This window comes from Lagenorhynchus albirostris, chromosome 3, assembly GCF_949774975.1.
Source record: "Lagenorhynchus albirostris chromosome 3, mLagAlb1.1, whole genome shotgun sequence".
Classification (NCBI taxonomy): Eukaryota; Metazoa; Chordata; class Mammalia; order Artiodactyla; family Delphinidae; genus Lagenorhynchus; species Lagenorhynchus albirostris.
The window spans coordinates 33603986-33618104 of NC_083097.1; the positions used below are offsets into that span (position 1 = coordinate 33603986).

The following is a 14119-nucleotide window of genomic DNA, read 5'->3' on the forward strand; positions in this document are numbered from 1 at the left end:
GTTACCTGATGACCACTCCCCGGGTCCCGTGTTTACATTCCGCTTGCCCTTTGCCCACCGGAAACGGAAATTACCGCGCCTGACCTCCTGCCTGCTTGCCGTAGGTGCAGGGTGTCCCAAGATAGGGGGTTGCCCGATATGGGGCGTGCGAACAGTCCAGAGAAGCTGGCAGGGAAGAGGCGACTCAGCGCTTTTCTCTTCCGCAATCCTTTCCCCGGGACCACAAATCCCAGAAGTCACTGCGGCCGCCCCCACCCCATTATTACCCTCCGAGGCTGGTAGTCCGGGCCGCCCGGGCAAGGAGCGCCCTCTAGCGGCAGACGAGAGCGTCGGCGCGTGGGCGCCCACAACTCGGAAGCGCGGGAAGCTACGGCTGCGCCGGCTGAGTGCGCGCGGAGAGGACAGCCCTGGCGGTACCACGAGGTCCATCCAGTCAGCAGGTAAAGGAGAAGAGGCCCGGGAAAACGATTTGGGGGGAATCCAGAGCATTGACTCACGACTCTCCCTAAAGGACTTTACAACCTAGTTGATGAGGTCGTCCAGACTCTGAAGACAGAGGCAAACCCGACTGAAAAAGGGTACGACCGTGGCTCAACCGTTGGGGAAAAAAACCCGCAAAAAGTTGGACTCAATTTCTCTAAAGAAGAAAAAAATATGGCCCGAAAGTAGCTGTCTTGAAAATTTTTAAAAAGTGGGGACATGTAATACGGGGAAGTGTTTAGGAAATTGAAAAATTAAGATCGTTTTGATTTCTTAATGTCGCTGTGGATCATTTTTGTAGACCAGTTTTCTCAACCTCAAGGCTGTAGCTTTTCCAACGGGATGATTCTTTGTTGGGAGAAGGGGGCCTCTCCTGTGCAGGGCAGAGTGTTTAGCGGCATCCCTGGGCTCTACCCACTGGATGCCATTAGCATCCACTCCCACCCCACCAGCTGTGACAAGCAAAAATGTCTCCAGACATGAGAAAATGTCCCTGGGAAAAAGATGGACCCCCTCAGCCCTACCCCATTGAGAACCACTGATAGGAAGCAAGGATTCTCCAAAGGTGATCCTCAGACCTGAGGGTCGTCAAGATCCTTTTAAAGTCAAAACTATCCCTATTTTCATACTAACATGAAGACATCATTTACCTTTTTCACAATGTTGACATTTGCGCTTAGAGTGCAAAAGCAATGGTGGCTAAAACCACTGGCACCTCAGCCCGAATCAGGGCAATGCTACCAAGCTGTACTAGTAGTCATTGTATTCTCCACCACTGTACACACTCATTGTAAGAAAAAGAAGAGGCAGTCCCTCAATGTCCTTGAAGAAGCAGTAAAAATTATTTTATTAAAATGACCCTTGAGTACACACATTTTTTTAATATTGTGTGACAAAAATGGGAGGTACAAAGTACTTTTGCTGTATATTGAAGTATGATGTCTCAAGATAAAAGCACTCGTGAAATTGCTTTATAAACTGAAGTAGATGCTTTTTTTGTGGAATACAATTTTTACTTAGAAGGGCTGACACCCCTGCTGGTTTTCAGGCTTGGGTCTGACAGGCCTTTTCGTGAAAATGAACAAAGGGAGCCTGTTACATCAAGGAAAACAATCGACAGTTACCAATAAAATTCAAGAATTTAAGCAAAAATCATCATTCTGGAAAACATGTATTTGCCACAGTGAGCTTGCCAGCTTCCCAGTACTTTCAGATTTTTCCAGTGAGATCAGTGGTGGTATCAGATGCGATTTTTATTTATATTGTTGGATTAAATGTTTCAACATTGGTAAGAACTGTGGAAGTGAACCAGTTTTTTCAAAATGAGCAATATGCAATTATGGTAGCCAACCTCCAAGATAGCCACCTATGATCTCTAATCCTGGCATTCATACTCTTGTGTAGTTCCTTCCTACATCATACCAGGATTGTTCTGTGTGGCCTGTAGGATAGGGCAGAAGTGATAGTATACCACTTCTGATATTATATCACTTCTGATATTAATAAAAAAGACACTACTAAGGTGATGGCAATGTTACTTCATCTGGGTTAGAGGTTTACATGGCCATGTTCATTGCAAACCTAAAACACTGAAAATACATCAAGCCAAATATTTTATGATTTGTGCACTTTTCTGTATATGTTATACCTCTATAAAACTCTTTAAAAAATATATATCTCCCTAACAAGGCATTCAGAGCAGGATTTATGCCTTATGGTCACATTCATAGTGCTTGGTTCATAGTTGCCTTATGAGGGGATATAGTTTGCAGAGTAAAATAATTAAACGGTGCTCGAAGCTGTACCCCTTTCTAAAAGGAGTCTTTCCTAAATCTCTCAAATAACTTAATCTTGATCCACTCTACCCTAGTAAAGGCGACCTCCAACACTAAGGTTTCACACTTCACCCACCACTTTCCTACTTACTTTGGTCTGTGATCATAATGCATCTATTTATATATTTAATAATTTCCTATGCTGTCTGTATAGACAACATGATCATCTTCCAAGTTGCTAGAAATCCTCTACATTTGTCATAGTTAACATTTATTGTCATCCACAATAAATAGAACAGCCCATTTGTTTACAATAAATAGAACAGTTCAATAACTATTTTTCAGACAAGAGAATTTCTTGTACAATTTTGTTCAGTCAGGTTACTTAAGAGTAATTAAGTTCCCTAAAAGAACAATCTATGTGCTGTTCATAACAGTCTAGTACTGTGTTCTGTTAAAATTATCAAGCTATTTTAAGGATTCAGAATGTCAGCAATCTAACACAAGCCCTGCCAACAACGCCGTATAAGATTTCATACTGACTGAATTCTAACAGGAGTGGAATACTAATCAAATCTAATGTTAGCAGCCAAAGATAATTGCTCTGATTTTTATTGTATATAACTTAATATTTTGTTCAGGTGGTTAGTTTTTAGATGAAACAAAAACTCACTAATTTAGATGAGACAAAAATCACCACGTTTAAGTGCTAAAATCTGTTCAAGCACTATACTTTAGGCACATTGTTTAAAAAGTGCACAGATGGTCAGCCACAACAAGTGCCTTTTTTTTTCCATGTAGTTTTCCCAGAAGTTAAAAAAGTTAAGCACATTGTAAGCCGATGAAAAATGATGTTTTTCTTTATTATCCGTTTTCCAAATCAAAGTATTTGAAATTGTATCCTTAAATATACTCTGGTCAAGACATACATGAACAAGTCTCAGAAATATTGTACCACAAAGATTGATTTCTACCATACTACCAATTTATAGTTATGTTTTATGTGGACTTTCATTCATCTAGTGAAGAGAACTCACGAAGAAAATATGATTTCTGTTGTGGATGGGGGAGATGGAAGGAGTTAAAGGGAAAAGATTTAAATACATTTTTTTTCTTTCATTCCAAAGGTTCATGGAGTTCTACATCCACCCGTAGTCCACCAGTCATTAATTCAGTGTGAATGGTATCACTACAAGGTCAAAAAGTAGGGGGGGGGGGCAGGGTGAGAGGGCAGGACTTTTTGTACAAAATCATTTAAAACTCTGAAAAACTACAGAACCATCCAAAGAAAAAATATAATCAAAGTAAAAGCAATGGAGTTTATTTCAGTGAAATTATTTTAAATTAGATATGATATATTAAGCTCCCATATCCCCCAACCTGGTAGAAAAGTTCCTCTCAGTGAGAAATCATTTATTTTAATGGCAAAAATTTTACATATCAGTAAAATCTGTTATATTTAAAACTATGTATACAGTACATTTCTGGCAAAAACCTTATATATCTTTCAGTTGTCAAGACAAAGTAAAAATATGGTTGCATAAAATCACAAAAAATATAAATTGCTGAAAAGATAATAAAAAAAGATTAAAAATCATTTGCATTGACTCCCTTACATCTTCAATTAGTAAGAATTTGCAAACCACAGTAAATTTCTGAAAATTCTGATGCAACCTTGACATACTCAACCAAAAGTTGTCATTTCAAATATCCCAGCTTAAAAAAAGAATTTACTGCAATAGTCTGTGCATTTATTATACTATTTGTACAAGTGCAATATTTAAATATCTTCAAAATAAAACTCAGTAACTAAAAGGAACCACAATAACTTAAAAGAAGCAGTTTACAAAATTAACAATTTTTAGAAGGTCCTATTTAATTGGTTCCTCTTTTTTTCCCTGCTCCCCACAACAGGTTATAGAGACATTACAACGATGTCTTAGTTCTATATACAAATCTGTAGCTTTAAAAATACAGTCTTCTGTTCTTAACATTAGGAACATAATGCTGCATTTAGAGCCTACATGAAGTCAATATCCTCAAAACAGAGGGCCACATACAAGTTATAAATACAGTTTGAACTTATATTTAAATGGAACTCCTATAATTTTATACAGCTTTCAGATTCTAAGTTGAATAGAATAAGCCCTGGACAAAAGGAAGCAAGGTTTTTCTTTTGAATTCAGTGCATGTTTCTAGGGGTACTGGAGCCAAATCTACAACTACAGTAACTATGCGAGCTATCATGACATTTGAGTACATTATCATCTGGTTACAGAGGTGCCAAAAACAAAACTACAATACAAAGAGTCTTAAAAGAGAAAAAAAGATAGTTCCATTGCAATGGAAAAATAACACCAAAAAATTCTTCTTGAAGTTAAAATGTAGTATAAGGCAATTATGGGTGACACAGTAATTTTTTATTACCATACACATGATACGAATTTTATCTGAGGTGACTAAATTTTTTTCTTACACCTATTATGTAATGCATTATACTAAGAGCAAGAGAAAGAAAATATAAATCAGAGTTCTTAGGAAGATTAAGCAACTTTAGGCAGTTTCCATAATGCTACTTTTTAAAAAGTAATTAAAATCCAAAGCAAATGTTACTATTTAGAAGAACTAACTGATCTGTTCCATATTTTATCAAAACAATAATAAAGTAATAGCTGATGAAGGAGACACCAAATGCAATGTATAAACATTAATTGGAGCCTGGTTTGAAATAAATTTGTAGTACAACAGGGGAAATCTAAATATGCATGATTAGATGGCATTAGAGAATTATTAATTTTTAATGGTATTATGGGTTTTTTTCGGAGAATGTCATCATTTTTTTAGGAGATGCTTTAAGTGTTGAGGGGTGATGAATATATCTGCAAAATCCAAATGGTTCAGGGGAAAAAAGCACACACACACACACACACACACACACATATATATATAACTGTATCTATATACAGATATAGATAAAGCATATATGGCAAAATGTTAACAAATGTTGAATCTAAGTGGTAGATACACATGTGATCACCTTACAGCCTTTCAACTTTTCTTTTAAAAAATGTCCATAATGAAGTCTAGGGAAAAAAGTCATATCTGAGCATTTAAATAGTTTGCAAGACATGTTCTATGCACTGAATCAATTTAAAAGATACATGATTGAATGACTAGAAATTTTTGCATACATTTAATACTGACTGACATGATGAGCAGAGGACTTTGTGATATTGGCAAAACCAGCATGATTTATTTACAGTATATGCAACACAGCTCTTGTGACAAAAAGAGCAATTTATGTACAGAATATAGTGGGACAAATTGTAAAATTAAACTTAGTGCCTAGAGTATCTGAATATATAAGTTCTGTGTGTTTTTGGACTTAACAAATGAAAGAAAAAAATTTAAATGTGTCCAATATCTTTAAGGTGACTTACCATATACTACAGAATAAGAAGAATATTAAGGAGGGGATATGGAAGAATCATCCAGGCTGTCCGTACTGTTGAAGATACTTGCTATTTAAGGAGCCCAGAAAACAAAATCACCTGTAAAGTTCTCTGGGGATTCTAGGCAAATATTTATTGAATAAATTTATGAAGCAAATATATAACACATCAACACGTAATTAATATATGAAGGCCTTTATGGTAAATTAATATTTGACAAAGCCCTGTATACACTAAATATAAAATAGCCAAAAATCAAGTGAGCCTGAGAGATCTATAATTCATTGTGTATATTATATTATTCTATATGCCTACTGAACAATGAACAAAATTATCGTAATTCATTTCTGCACATTATGCTTTTAACTATTAATCATGTTCCAGTCCCTGTGCAAACTGCATTCCAAAAGGCCAACCCTCAGTTATAATTATGTATAACTTGATTATAAATGGAAACATTTGGCTATGATTTATTATGCATGCTTATTGCTATCAAAGAAATAAGCAAAGTTTTAGGTTTACTGTGCAAGAATTTTAATTAGATTTGCACACATCTCAAAAAATTCTATTGTGTGACTTCCAGGTCTTGGAGTTAAGTCAACAGGAGAAGAGTCAAGTGACGTTACAGATGAGGTAAGAGAAGCTTCTGAGGATTTTCCTTGAGCCTCAGCATCTGAATCATTCCTTTGGCAAGCTCGATAGTTGCTAACTGAGCCCGATCTCTGTGGAGTAGCAGTCCCTGATTTGGCTTCAGTAATTTCATCTGGGTAAAAAGAAAATTCAATTTATTATAATCCATGACACCCTCCCGAAAATTTTAATAGTATTTAATTTGCTTCTTTTAGTGAGATCACTGACCAGCTATCAAGAGCATGTTTACTTTGAATACCTCCTAAAATAGAAGCAATGAATCTGTATTATGCCACTTGCCTTTTTTACACACAGCAATGTATTCCCCTAATGACTTATTAAGATTGGGTACATATTTGGCTACTCATCAGTCTTGCGATCCAGGATTAAGAGAGCCCAATAAACTAATAATGAGGCTTAATAAACATCATTCCCTAGCAATAAAAGTCAATCTTTCTATATTAAAATCATAGAATAAATGCACTTAAAATTTCAACCCTGGAAATCATCTCATTTAACTCCTCGTTTTATTGATAAGAAAACATAAACCCCTTAAGAGTTAAGTGACAAATGAACAGAGAGGTAAATCTAGAACCCAAGTCTCCTACTCTCATCTTGGTGCTCTTCATTCTCCCACTTTGTCTTCATATTTGATTTAAGATCTTATAAAAGAACAATTCCAATGAACAAAAATCAAGGAAAACCTAAGTTGGGAACACAATATAAAAACAGTAAATGTCTGTTCAATTGGTAAACCCAGGTACTAATAAACCTAAGATTCATGATTTTTTTTTTTTTTTTTTTTGCAGTACGCTGGCCTCTCACTGTTGCGGCCTCTCCCGTTGCAGAGCACAGGCTCCGGACGCGCAGGCTCAGCGGCCATGGCTCACCGGCCCAGCCGCTCCGCGGCATGTGGGATCCTCCCGGACCAGAGCACGAACCCCTGTCCCCTGCATCGGCAGGTGGACTCTGAACCGCTGCACCACCAGGGAAGCCCCAAGGTTCATGAATTTAATCCAAATACAACGGAAAAAAATAAAACCCATTCTGTATCTCAGACTGTGTTAGTAAGTGTTAGAAGAAAAATACCATCTAGACATAGACAAACAGGTTTAGCCAACATATCATAGCTCAAAACTATGTCTTTCTGATACTATGCAGGTACTATCTTTGAGTTTACAAAGAAGACAAAAAATTCACAGGTAAATCTCATCTAATAATTCCATATAATCTTAAATGAACAAAAGTGGCAACATATCTTAATTCAATTGATTTGGCCAATGAAGAATTGCCATAAACTTCTACTTAATTAAAGGTTCTGGGAGGCTTTCCTGGTGGCGCAGTGGTTGAGAACCCACCTGCCAATGCAGGGGACACAGGTTCAGGCCCTAGTCTGGAAGATCCCACATGCTGCGGAGCAACTAAGCCCGTGCGCCACAACTACTGAGCCTGCTGTCTAGAGCCCACGAGCCACAACTACTGAGCCCGTGTGCCAAAACTACTGAGCCTGTGCTCTAGAGCCCGTGAGCCACAGTTACTGAGCCCATGTGCCACAACTACTGAAGCCGGCACTCCTAGAGCCCACGCTCCGCAACAAAAGAAGCCACCGCAGTGAGAATCCCGCACACCACAATGAAGAGTAGCCCCTGCTTGCTGCAGCTAGAGAAAGCCCACGCGCAGCAATGAAGACCCAACACAGCCAAAAATTATTAATTATTTTTTTAAAAAGGTTCTGTTTGTGAGAGAACATTTATATATATATATATACACACACACACACACACACACACACACACACACACACACACACACACACAGCTATAGCTTTTCATAATGCTGGGGTAGAATTATTATTGATATTTATTTGAATTATGAGTCAAATGTGTTCCATCAGGCTTTTTAGTAGATAAGGTAAATTAGTTTTACGAGTCGGGGCTTCCCTAGTGGCGAAGTGGTTGAGAGTCCGCCTGCCGATGCAGGGGACACGGGTTCGTGCCCCTGTCCGGGAAAATCCCACATGCCACGGAGTGGCTAGGTCCATGGGCCATGGCCGCTGAGCCTGCGCGTCCAGAGCCTGTGCTCCGCGACGGGAGAGGCCACAACAGTGAGAGGCCCGCGTACCGCAAAAAAAAAAAAAAGAGTGTATATGCATGGGAGACCTGAATTAATGTACATTTCAAACCATGGTATGATTTTGCACCATTTACTAGAAGTCAACATTTATTCTAAATAAAATATTTTATCTTACCAAAATGAACTACAAAAAACAGAAATGTAGAAGGAACTATCACTTTAGGATCAGGCTGTATCAGGCTTTAAGGATTTTAGAAGATAATCTTAAAAGGACAATAAACTATTCACAAGATACACAAATGTTCACGTCAACAAAGGCACAAAATCTTATATTCTATGTTCTTTTGCTATTGAATTACTAGGAACAATTCAAGAAGCTTCAAAAGAATCAAAGATTTACTAAAATGCCAAATTAGGTAAAAAGGTCTAATATGTCATCTATGTTGTTCTGTGTGACGTACATACCATCAATACTACGGAAATCCAATAAGTATGTTCTACTGTCCACTTGGTATAACTGTAGACTCATTTTGGAGAATGTACTTGTCACAGGATTCTTCCTTCGAACACGCAAATAATATGGGTTTACAACCTAGCATATGGTATGGAGAAAAACAAAGTCAAAAGGAATTCTTCTAGAAAACATTGTATAGACTACAGGTTTGTCAAATGTGCTAATAATCAGAATGCTCTTTCTTTCTTACCTTCCATTCATAATCCAGTTGTTTAATTGCTCTACAAACTTCTGCCATGATATCATTTGGGCGACTTTGACTTCTAATTCCCAAATGCCATTTTGCTTTCCTTACACCTTGGTGTTTGGATTTCTGTGGATTTAATTCATCGAGGGTATGGCGTGCCCTTGGTGTTTCAGCAACCAAGAATGGTACTCTTTCAGGATGGGGCCGGGTCAAGTGGTGATCATCGAGAAAAGAATCTGGTGGGCTTGTTGCCAAGTAAAAATCTTTGGCCTCATTCATTATTCTCCTGTTGTCTATTATGAGGTGGTAGGCAACTGCCAAAGGGTCCTGGTGATTTCTGTTATAAAGGCAGCTGAGAACCTCCTCTTCTGAGCATTCAAATTTTTCACATACTTCTTTTAAGGCTTCATCATCAATCATGGTTGAACTATATGATGGATCCTCAGGAAAGAGATATTTTGGAAGGTCCTGTTTAAACCATTCATGTTCCCTGAGAGAAAATGGCAGGGGTCAGAAGGACTTCTAGGAGAGATGAGACTGAAAGTAACAGTTTGGGGGAATTTAGGATATGAATTCATTTATATTTATACTCATACTGTATTATTATTATTATTTTTTTTTTTTTTTTTTGCGGTACGCGGGCCTCTCACTGTTGTGGCCTCTCCCGTTGCAGAGCACAGGCTCCGGACACGCAGGCTCAGCGGCCATAGCTCACAGGCCCAGCCGCTCCGCGGCATGTGGGATCTTCCCGGACTGGGGCACGAACCCGTGTCCCCTGCATCGGCAGGCGGACTCTCAACCACTGCGCCACCAGGGAAGCCCTATCATTTTTTTAAAACTGAGATTTTCCTCTTCTGGCTCACATTTCATTGTATATGTTAAGGGAAATTCTCCAGCCTTCCTCTGATTTTAAGAGGGAGAAAACACTGCTGGAGCAACCAGAAACAAAGTGTCTACACTTCAAAGTTTTGGAACAAATGGCAATGGCAAAGACCATGTTATTTCCAGCTCAGAAAGAGAACAAAATTAGTCTGTGGATTCATTATAATACTCTTTGGATATAATGTTAAGTGACAAAATATATAACAACAACAAAAATAGACAACTGTTATTCATTGAGTGCTTACTATGTGGTAGATTTTGGGCTAAACACTTCATATATATTATCTCACCTCATTTTCAAACAACTCTGTGAAGATAATATCCCCTTATTTTAATGAAGGAACTGAGGATTTCCTAACTTCATATATAAAAGGATATTTTTGACTTGAACTATGTAAAAAAAAATATGCTAAAACTAAAAACATTAAGAGAGGAAAACACCCAAAAGAACAATGATTATATTCTGGGTAATGGAATTAAAAATCACTTTAATTCTCTTCTCTAATTTTTTTCGTGTTTTCTAAGTCTTTTCCAATTGTCACATATTTCATTTAAATTGGAAAAAACATGTAAAACACAAGAAAAAGCTATCACTAAGATAGTCTGAAATATAAATTTTACAGAATGACTAGTCCTTCTCCTCTAGTGGTAAAGTCATGCCCCGCCACTCACAGTCTGTTTTTTAGCTAGTCTGCAGCATATGAAGTAAATGGAAAGGGATGAAGCTTTTTTCTTTTCTTCTTTTTTTAATTGGAATATAGTTGATTTACAATGTTGTGTTACTTTCTGCCGTACAGCACAGTGAATCCAGTTATACATATACATATATCCACTTTTTTAGATTCTTTTCCCATATAAGTCATTACATAGTATTGAGTAGAGTTCCCTGTGCTATACAGTAGGTCCTTATTAATTATCTATTTTAGGAATCAAGCTTTAAGTTCTACATATGATCTTTCTTTCTTCTTCATTATCCTAATGCTTTCTTCTTTACTATTCCCAGATATACGTCTGATTTCTTTCTTCCTTCGCCCTCCATCTCAGAGAAGTGTGCTGTCTAGCCGTTAGAAGACCAAAAGAGAAATTTCCATAAGGGAAAAAAAGGAAAGAAAAATGATGGTAGAAGAAACAAAGTTTGCAGTTTTTTAAAAAATCTTCATCAGAAATGACCTGCCCAAATTTGAGAAGATTTGTCATCATCACTTTTGCCTTATTTAAACTATTCCGTGGAACCATATGCAACTGGTAAAATTGATGGACTTTTTTACCTACAAAACAGTAATTTCATATGTAATTCAATGTATACTACTACAAAAACAAACATGTCATTGATTGAATCAAAATTTTCTCATTCCCTGAGATGAACAAAAGGGAAAAATATGATAATTTATAAGATCAGAACTCAAATAGCAACACAGAAATTTACTATGAAAAAATATTAGTCCCCATGAGAATATGTAAAAGTCAAACATGAAGCATACTATAGAAAATCTTAAAGAATCACTACCAAATCTAATACCCAACCAGGGTCCTTTTTATTAGCTCTTTTTTTAAATTAAAAAGTAATACACTGGGCTTCGCAGGTGGTGCAGTGGTTGAGAGTCCACCTGCCGATGCAGGGGACACGGGTTCATGCCCCCGTCCTGGAAGATCCCACATGCCGCGGAGCGGCTGGGCCCGTGAGCCATGGCCGCTGAGCCTGCGCGTCCAGAGCCTGTGCTCCGCAACGGGAGAGGCCACAACAGTGAGAGGCCCGCGTACCGCAAAAAAAAAAAAAGTAATACACTGACAAGTTCAGGTTTCTGGTAACTGACTATACTGCTGAACTGAATGAATAAGCATTTTCAGAACTCTAATGGAAAACTGATGAATTCATAAAAGTGCTAACAAAAGATCAAGATAAAAAAATAATAATTACATGGGACTGAGTGAACTGATGAGGATGATTATAATTTTTGTGACTTTCTGTTTGAATTTAAAAAAAGTTAAAAAAAAAAGTAACTTACTGGTGTCCTAAGAACTAGTGAGGAGTGACAAAACTGACAGATCAAAGCACCCTTCCCCCACTTCTGACTTTAACTCCTCCACCTTATTCTGTAAGCACCTATTTTTCTGATCAGATATTATCCTGTTTGAAATGCCTAGAAGAGATTATATTTTCCTTACTGAACCCCAAGTATATTATTACAATACTTAGCTAAGAGTGAATTCCCCTCTATTTTAGTTACAGTATACACATTTACTTTAATAAAAAAATATTGTATTCAGAATTTCATTAAAGCAACTTTGTAGATGTATGGAATAAAAAAAAAGTAATATAATGTTCACTGCTACAATTTCAAAACAAATAAAGAAACAAAAGCAAAAAAGTGAAAGCCCTTCCTCCTACCAATCTTACTTCCCTAAAGCAGCTGGGTTAGTATGTGTTCTTAAATATCAAAATAAAATAAATGAGTCTATACACTATTTTTAACATAAAAACAGGATTACATTGTACATACTGTTCTGCAAAATTTTCTTTCACTTATATCACTGATACTATTAGATCTGATAATCAAGTTGCTTTATCACCTGATATCTTTGATTGTGGCTCTCTTCATGGGATCCACCTGCAGCATATGTTTCAAAAGGCTAATCACAGAAGGGTTTAAATACTGAGGGGTATAAAAGATCCCATCACATATCTTCTTAAAAAGAGTTGGCACGTGATCATCATCGAATGGAAGTGTTCCACATAATAAAGCATAGAGAATAACCCCACTGCTCCATATATCTACCTCTGGACCAGCATACAATCTGTAACAGGAAATATCAGTTGGATTAAACAATCATTAGTAACTTAAAAGAGTAAATCAATTAATCATTTTAAATATAGAGACTTCATAAAGAATTATTAGTCAGAATATGGTTTCTGTAAGTCACTGCTGTGTACTACACATACAGATTCTATACTAATTCTATCAGTATTATCTTTGAAAACAAAAATTAAGAATTTTTTTAAGTTACAAACTATAGCTAAAATTCTCTCCATACTACCTCACAAGGGTCCTCATGATATCCAATCAATAGGGTCAAACTTTGAACAAACATATCATTACTGAATTTAAAACCATTGTTTTTTGGTTACAGAGGAGAGATTAAGTGATCTTTCATCAAGTGAGAATGTTCTGACTTTAAAGCCACTCTCCGAAATAACCCGAGACCTCATACCAAGGTAAAAGGGGCCTGAGGCTGTAGAATGAAGCCCAGCTAACTAATTCGCAGAAGATTTGAAACTCTTATTTGCAATACACTGTAACCCACTGACTTAACTAGCTACTGACTAATTAGATAACCCATTCAAAGTCTGGCTTCAGGGAAGGATTTCTTTAAATTGGTCAAATAAATTATTGAACTGATCAATATATACTATTTTGAAAGTAATAGTTTCCATACATCTAGACCTCACAGAAAGACCTTATCCAAACTGGGAAAATTAGACTTCAGTAATGGCCCATTACATATATGCACAATTACATTTCTTTTTGTTTATTTAATTAACAGTGCCCCCAGTATCCAGGTCCTAAATTGTTTTCTTCCCCAAATAGACAACCCACATGAAATAATAATTTAAACATTAAGTTAGTATAAAAAGGTAATGATGAACCTTGATAAATCTAAAATATTTCTGCCTTACTCATAACCATGCCTTAACACAAATATAATTTCTCTGAGCAGTCTAGGCAAGCAAGCTTATGAAAACAGAAAGAAAATACTACTCTATTTCTGCATTCTAAATTAATCAGGATGTAAGACATTCAAACAAAGAAACATGGTTTGAATGAAAAGTTATTAAAAGTTAATTATAAAAACTAGTAAGCAAACTTTAGCTTCTTTGTTTTCACTTTCAGTAGTATAGTGAAGAACAGTTACTTTTCAAAAAATTAAATTTTCCTGTCATCTAAACTATCCGAAAAGCTGCCGTATACTAAGATCCTCATGTTCTCAATGCTGGTGGTTAGTAAATTGAGATTAGAATTCTTAAAATATTTCAGTCTCTAGAAGATTTAAAGAATGAAAATTAAATAAAATCTGAGGACTTTATCAATACTTCAGTCCAATTCCCCAAGGCACGTTATCGTAAAAG

General features: G+C 36.7%; 2 protein-coding genes and 1 long non-coding RNA gene across 5 annotated transcripts in view; 1 reads left to right on the forward strand and 2 right to left on the reverse strand.

The window, feature by feature from the left end:
* TTC33 (tetratricopeptide repeat domain 33) overlaps nt 1-111 on the reverse strand; it is a 31980-nt gene extending 31869 nt beyond the window's left edge. The window contains exon 1 of the mRNA XM_060146994.1: nt 6-111. The gene's annotated coding sequence lies outside the window, so the exon portion shown is untranslated. The remainder of the gene's footprint in view (nt 1-5) is intronic.
* On the forward strand, nt 36-12344 carry LOC132518870 (uncharacterized). Its single transcript, XR_009539993.1, has 3 exons — nt 36-440; nt 6291-6340; nt 10997-12344. It is a non-coding gene; the product is annotated as an uncharacterized LOC132518870 (long non-coding RNA).
* The window catches only part of PRKAA1 (protein kinase AMP-activated catalytic subunit alpha 1), a 46391-nt gene continuing 35826 nt past the window's right edge, over nt 3555-14119 (reverse strand). For all 3 annotated transcript variants that reach the window (XM_060146991.1, XM_060146992.1, XM_060146993.1), the window contains 4 exons: nt 12565-12789; nt 9115-9601; nt 8876-9002; nt 3555-6470 (listed from right to left, as the gene is read on the reverse strand). In XM_060146991.1, coding sequence (XP_060002974.1) covers nt 6226-6470; nt 8876-9002; nt 9115-9601; nt 12565-12789 — 1084 coding nt within the window. In that variant the 3' untranslated portion in view covers nt 3555-6225. The remainder of the gene's footprint in view (nt 6471-8875; nt 9003-9114; nt 9602-12564; nt 12790-14119) is intronic.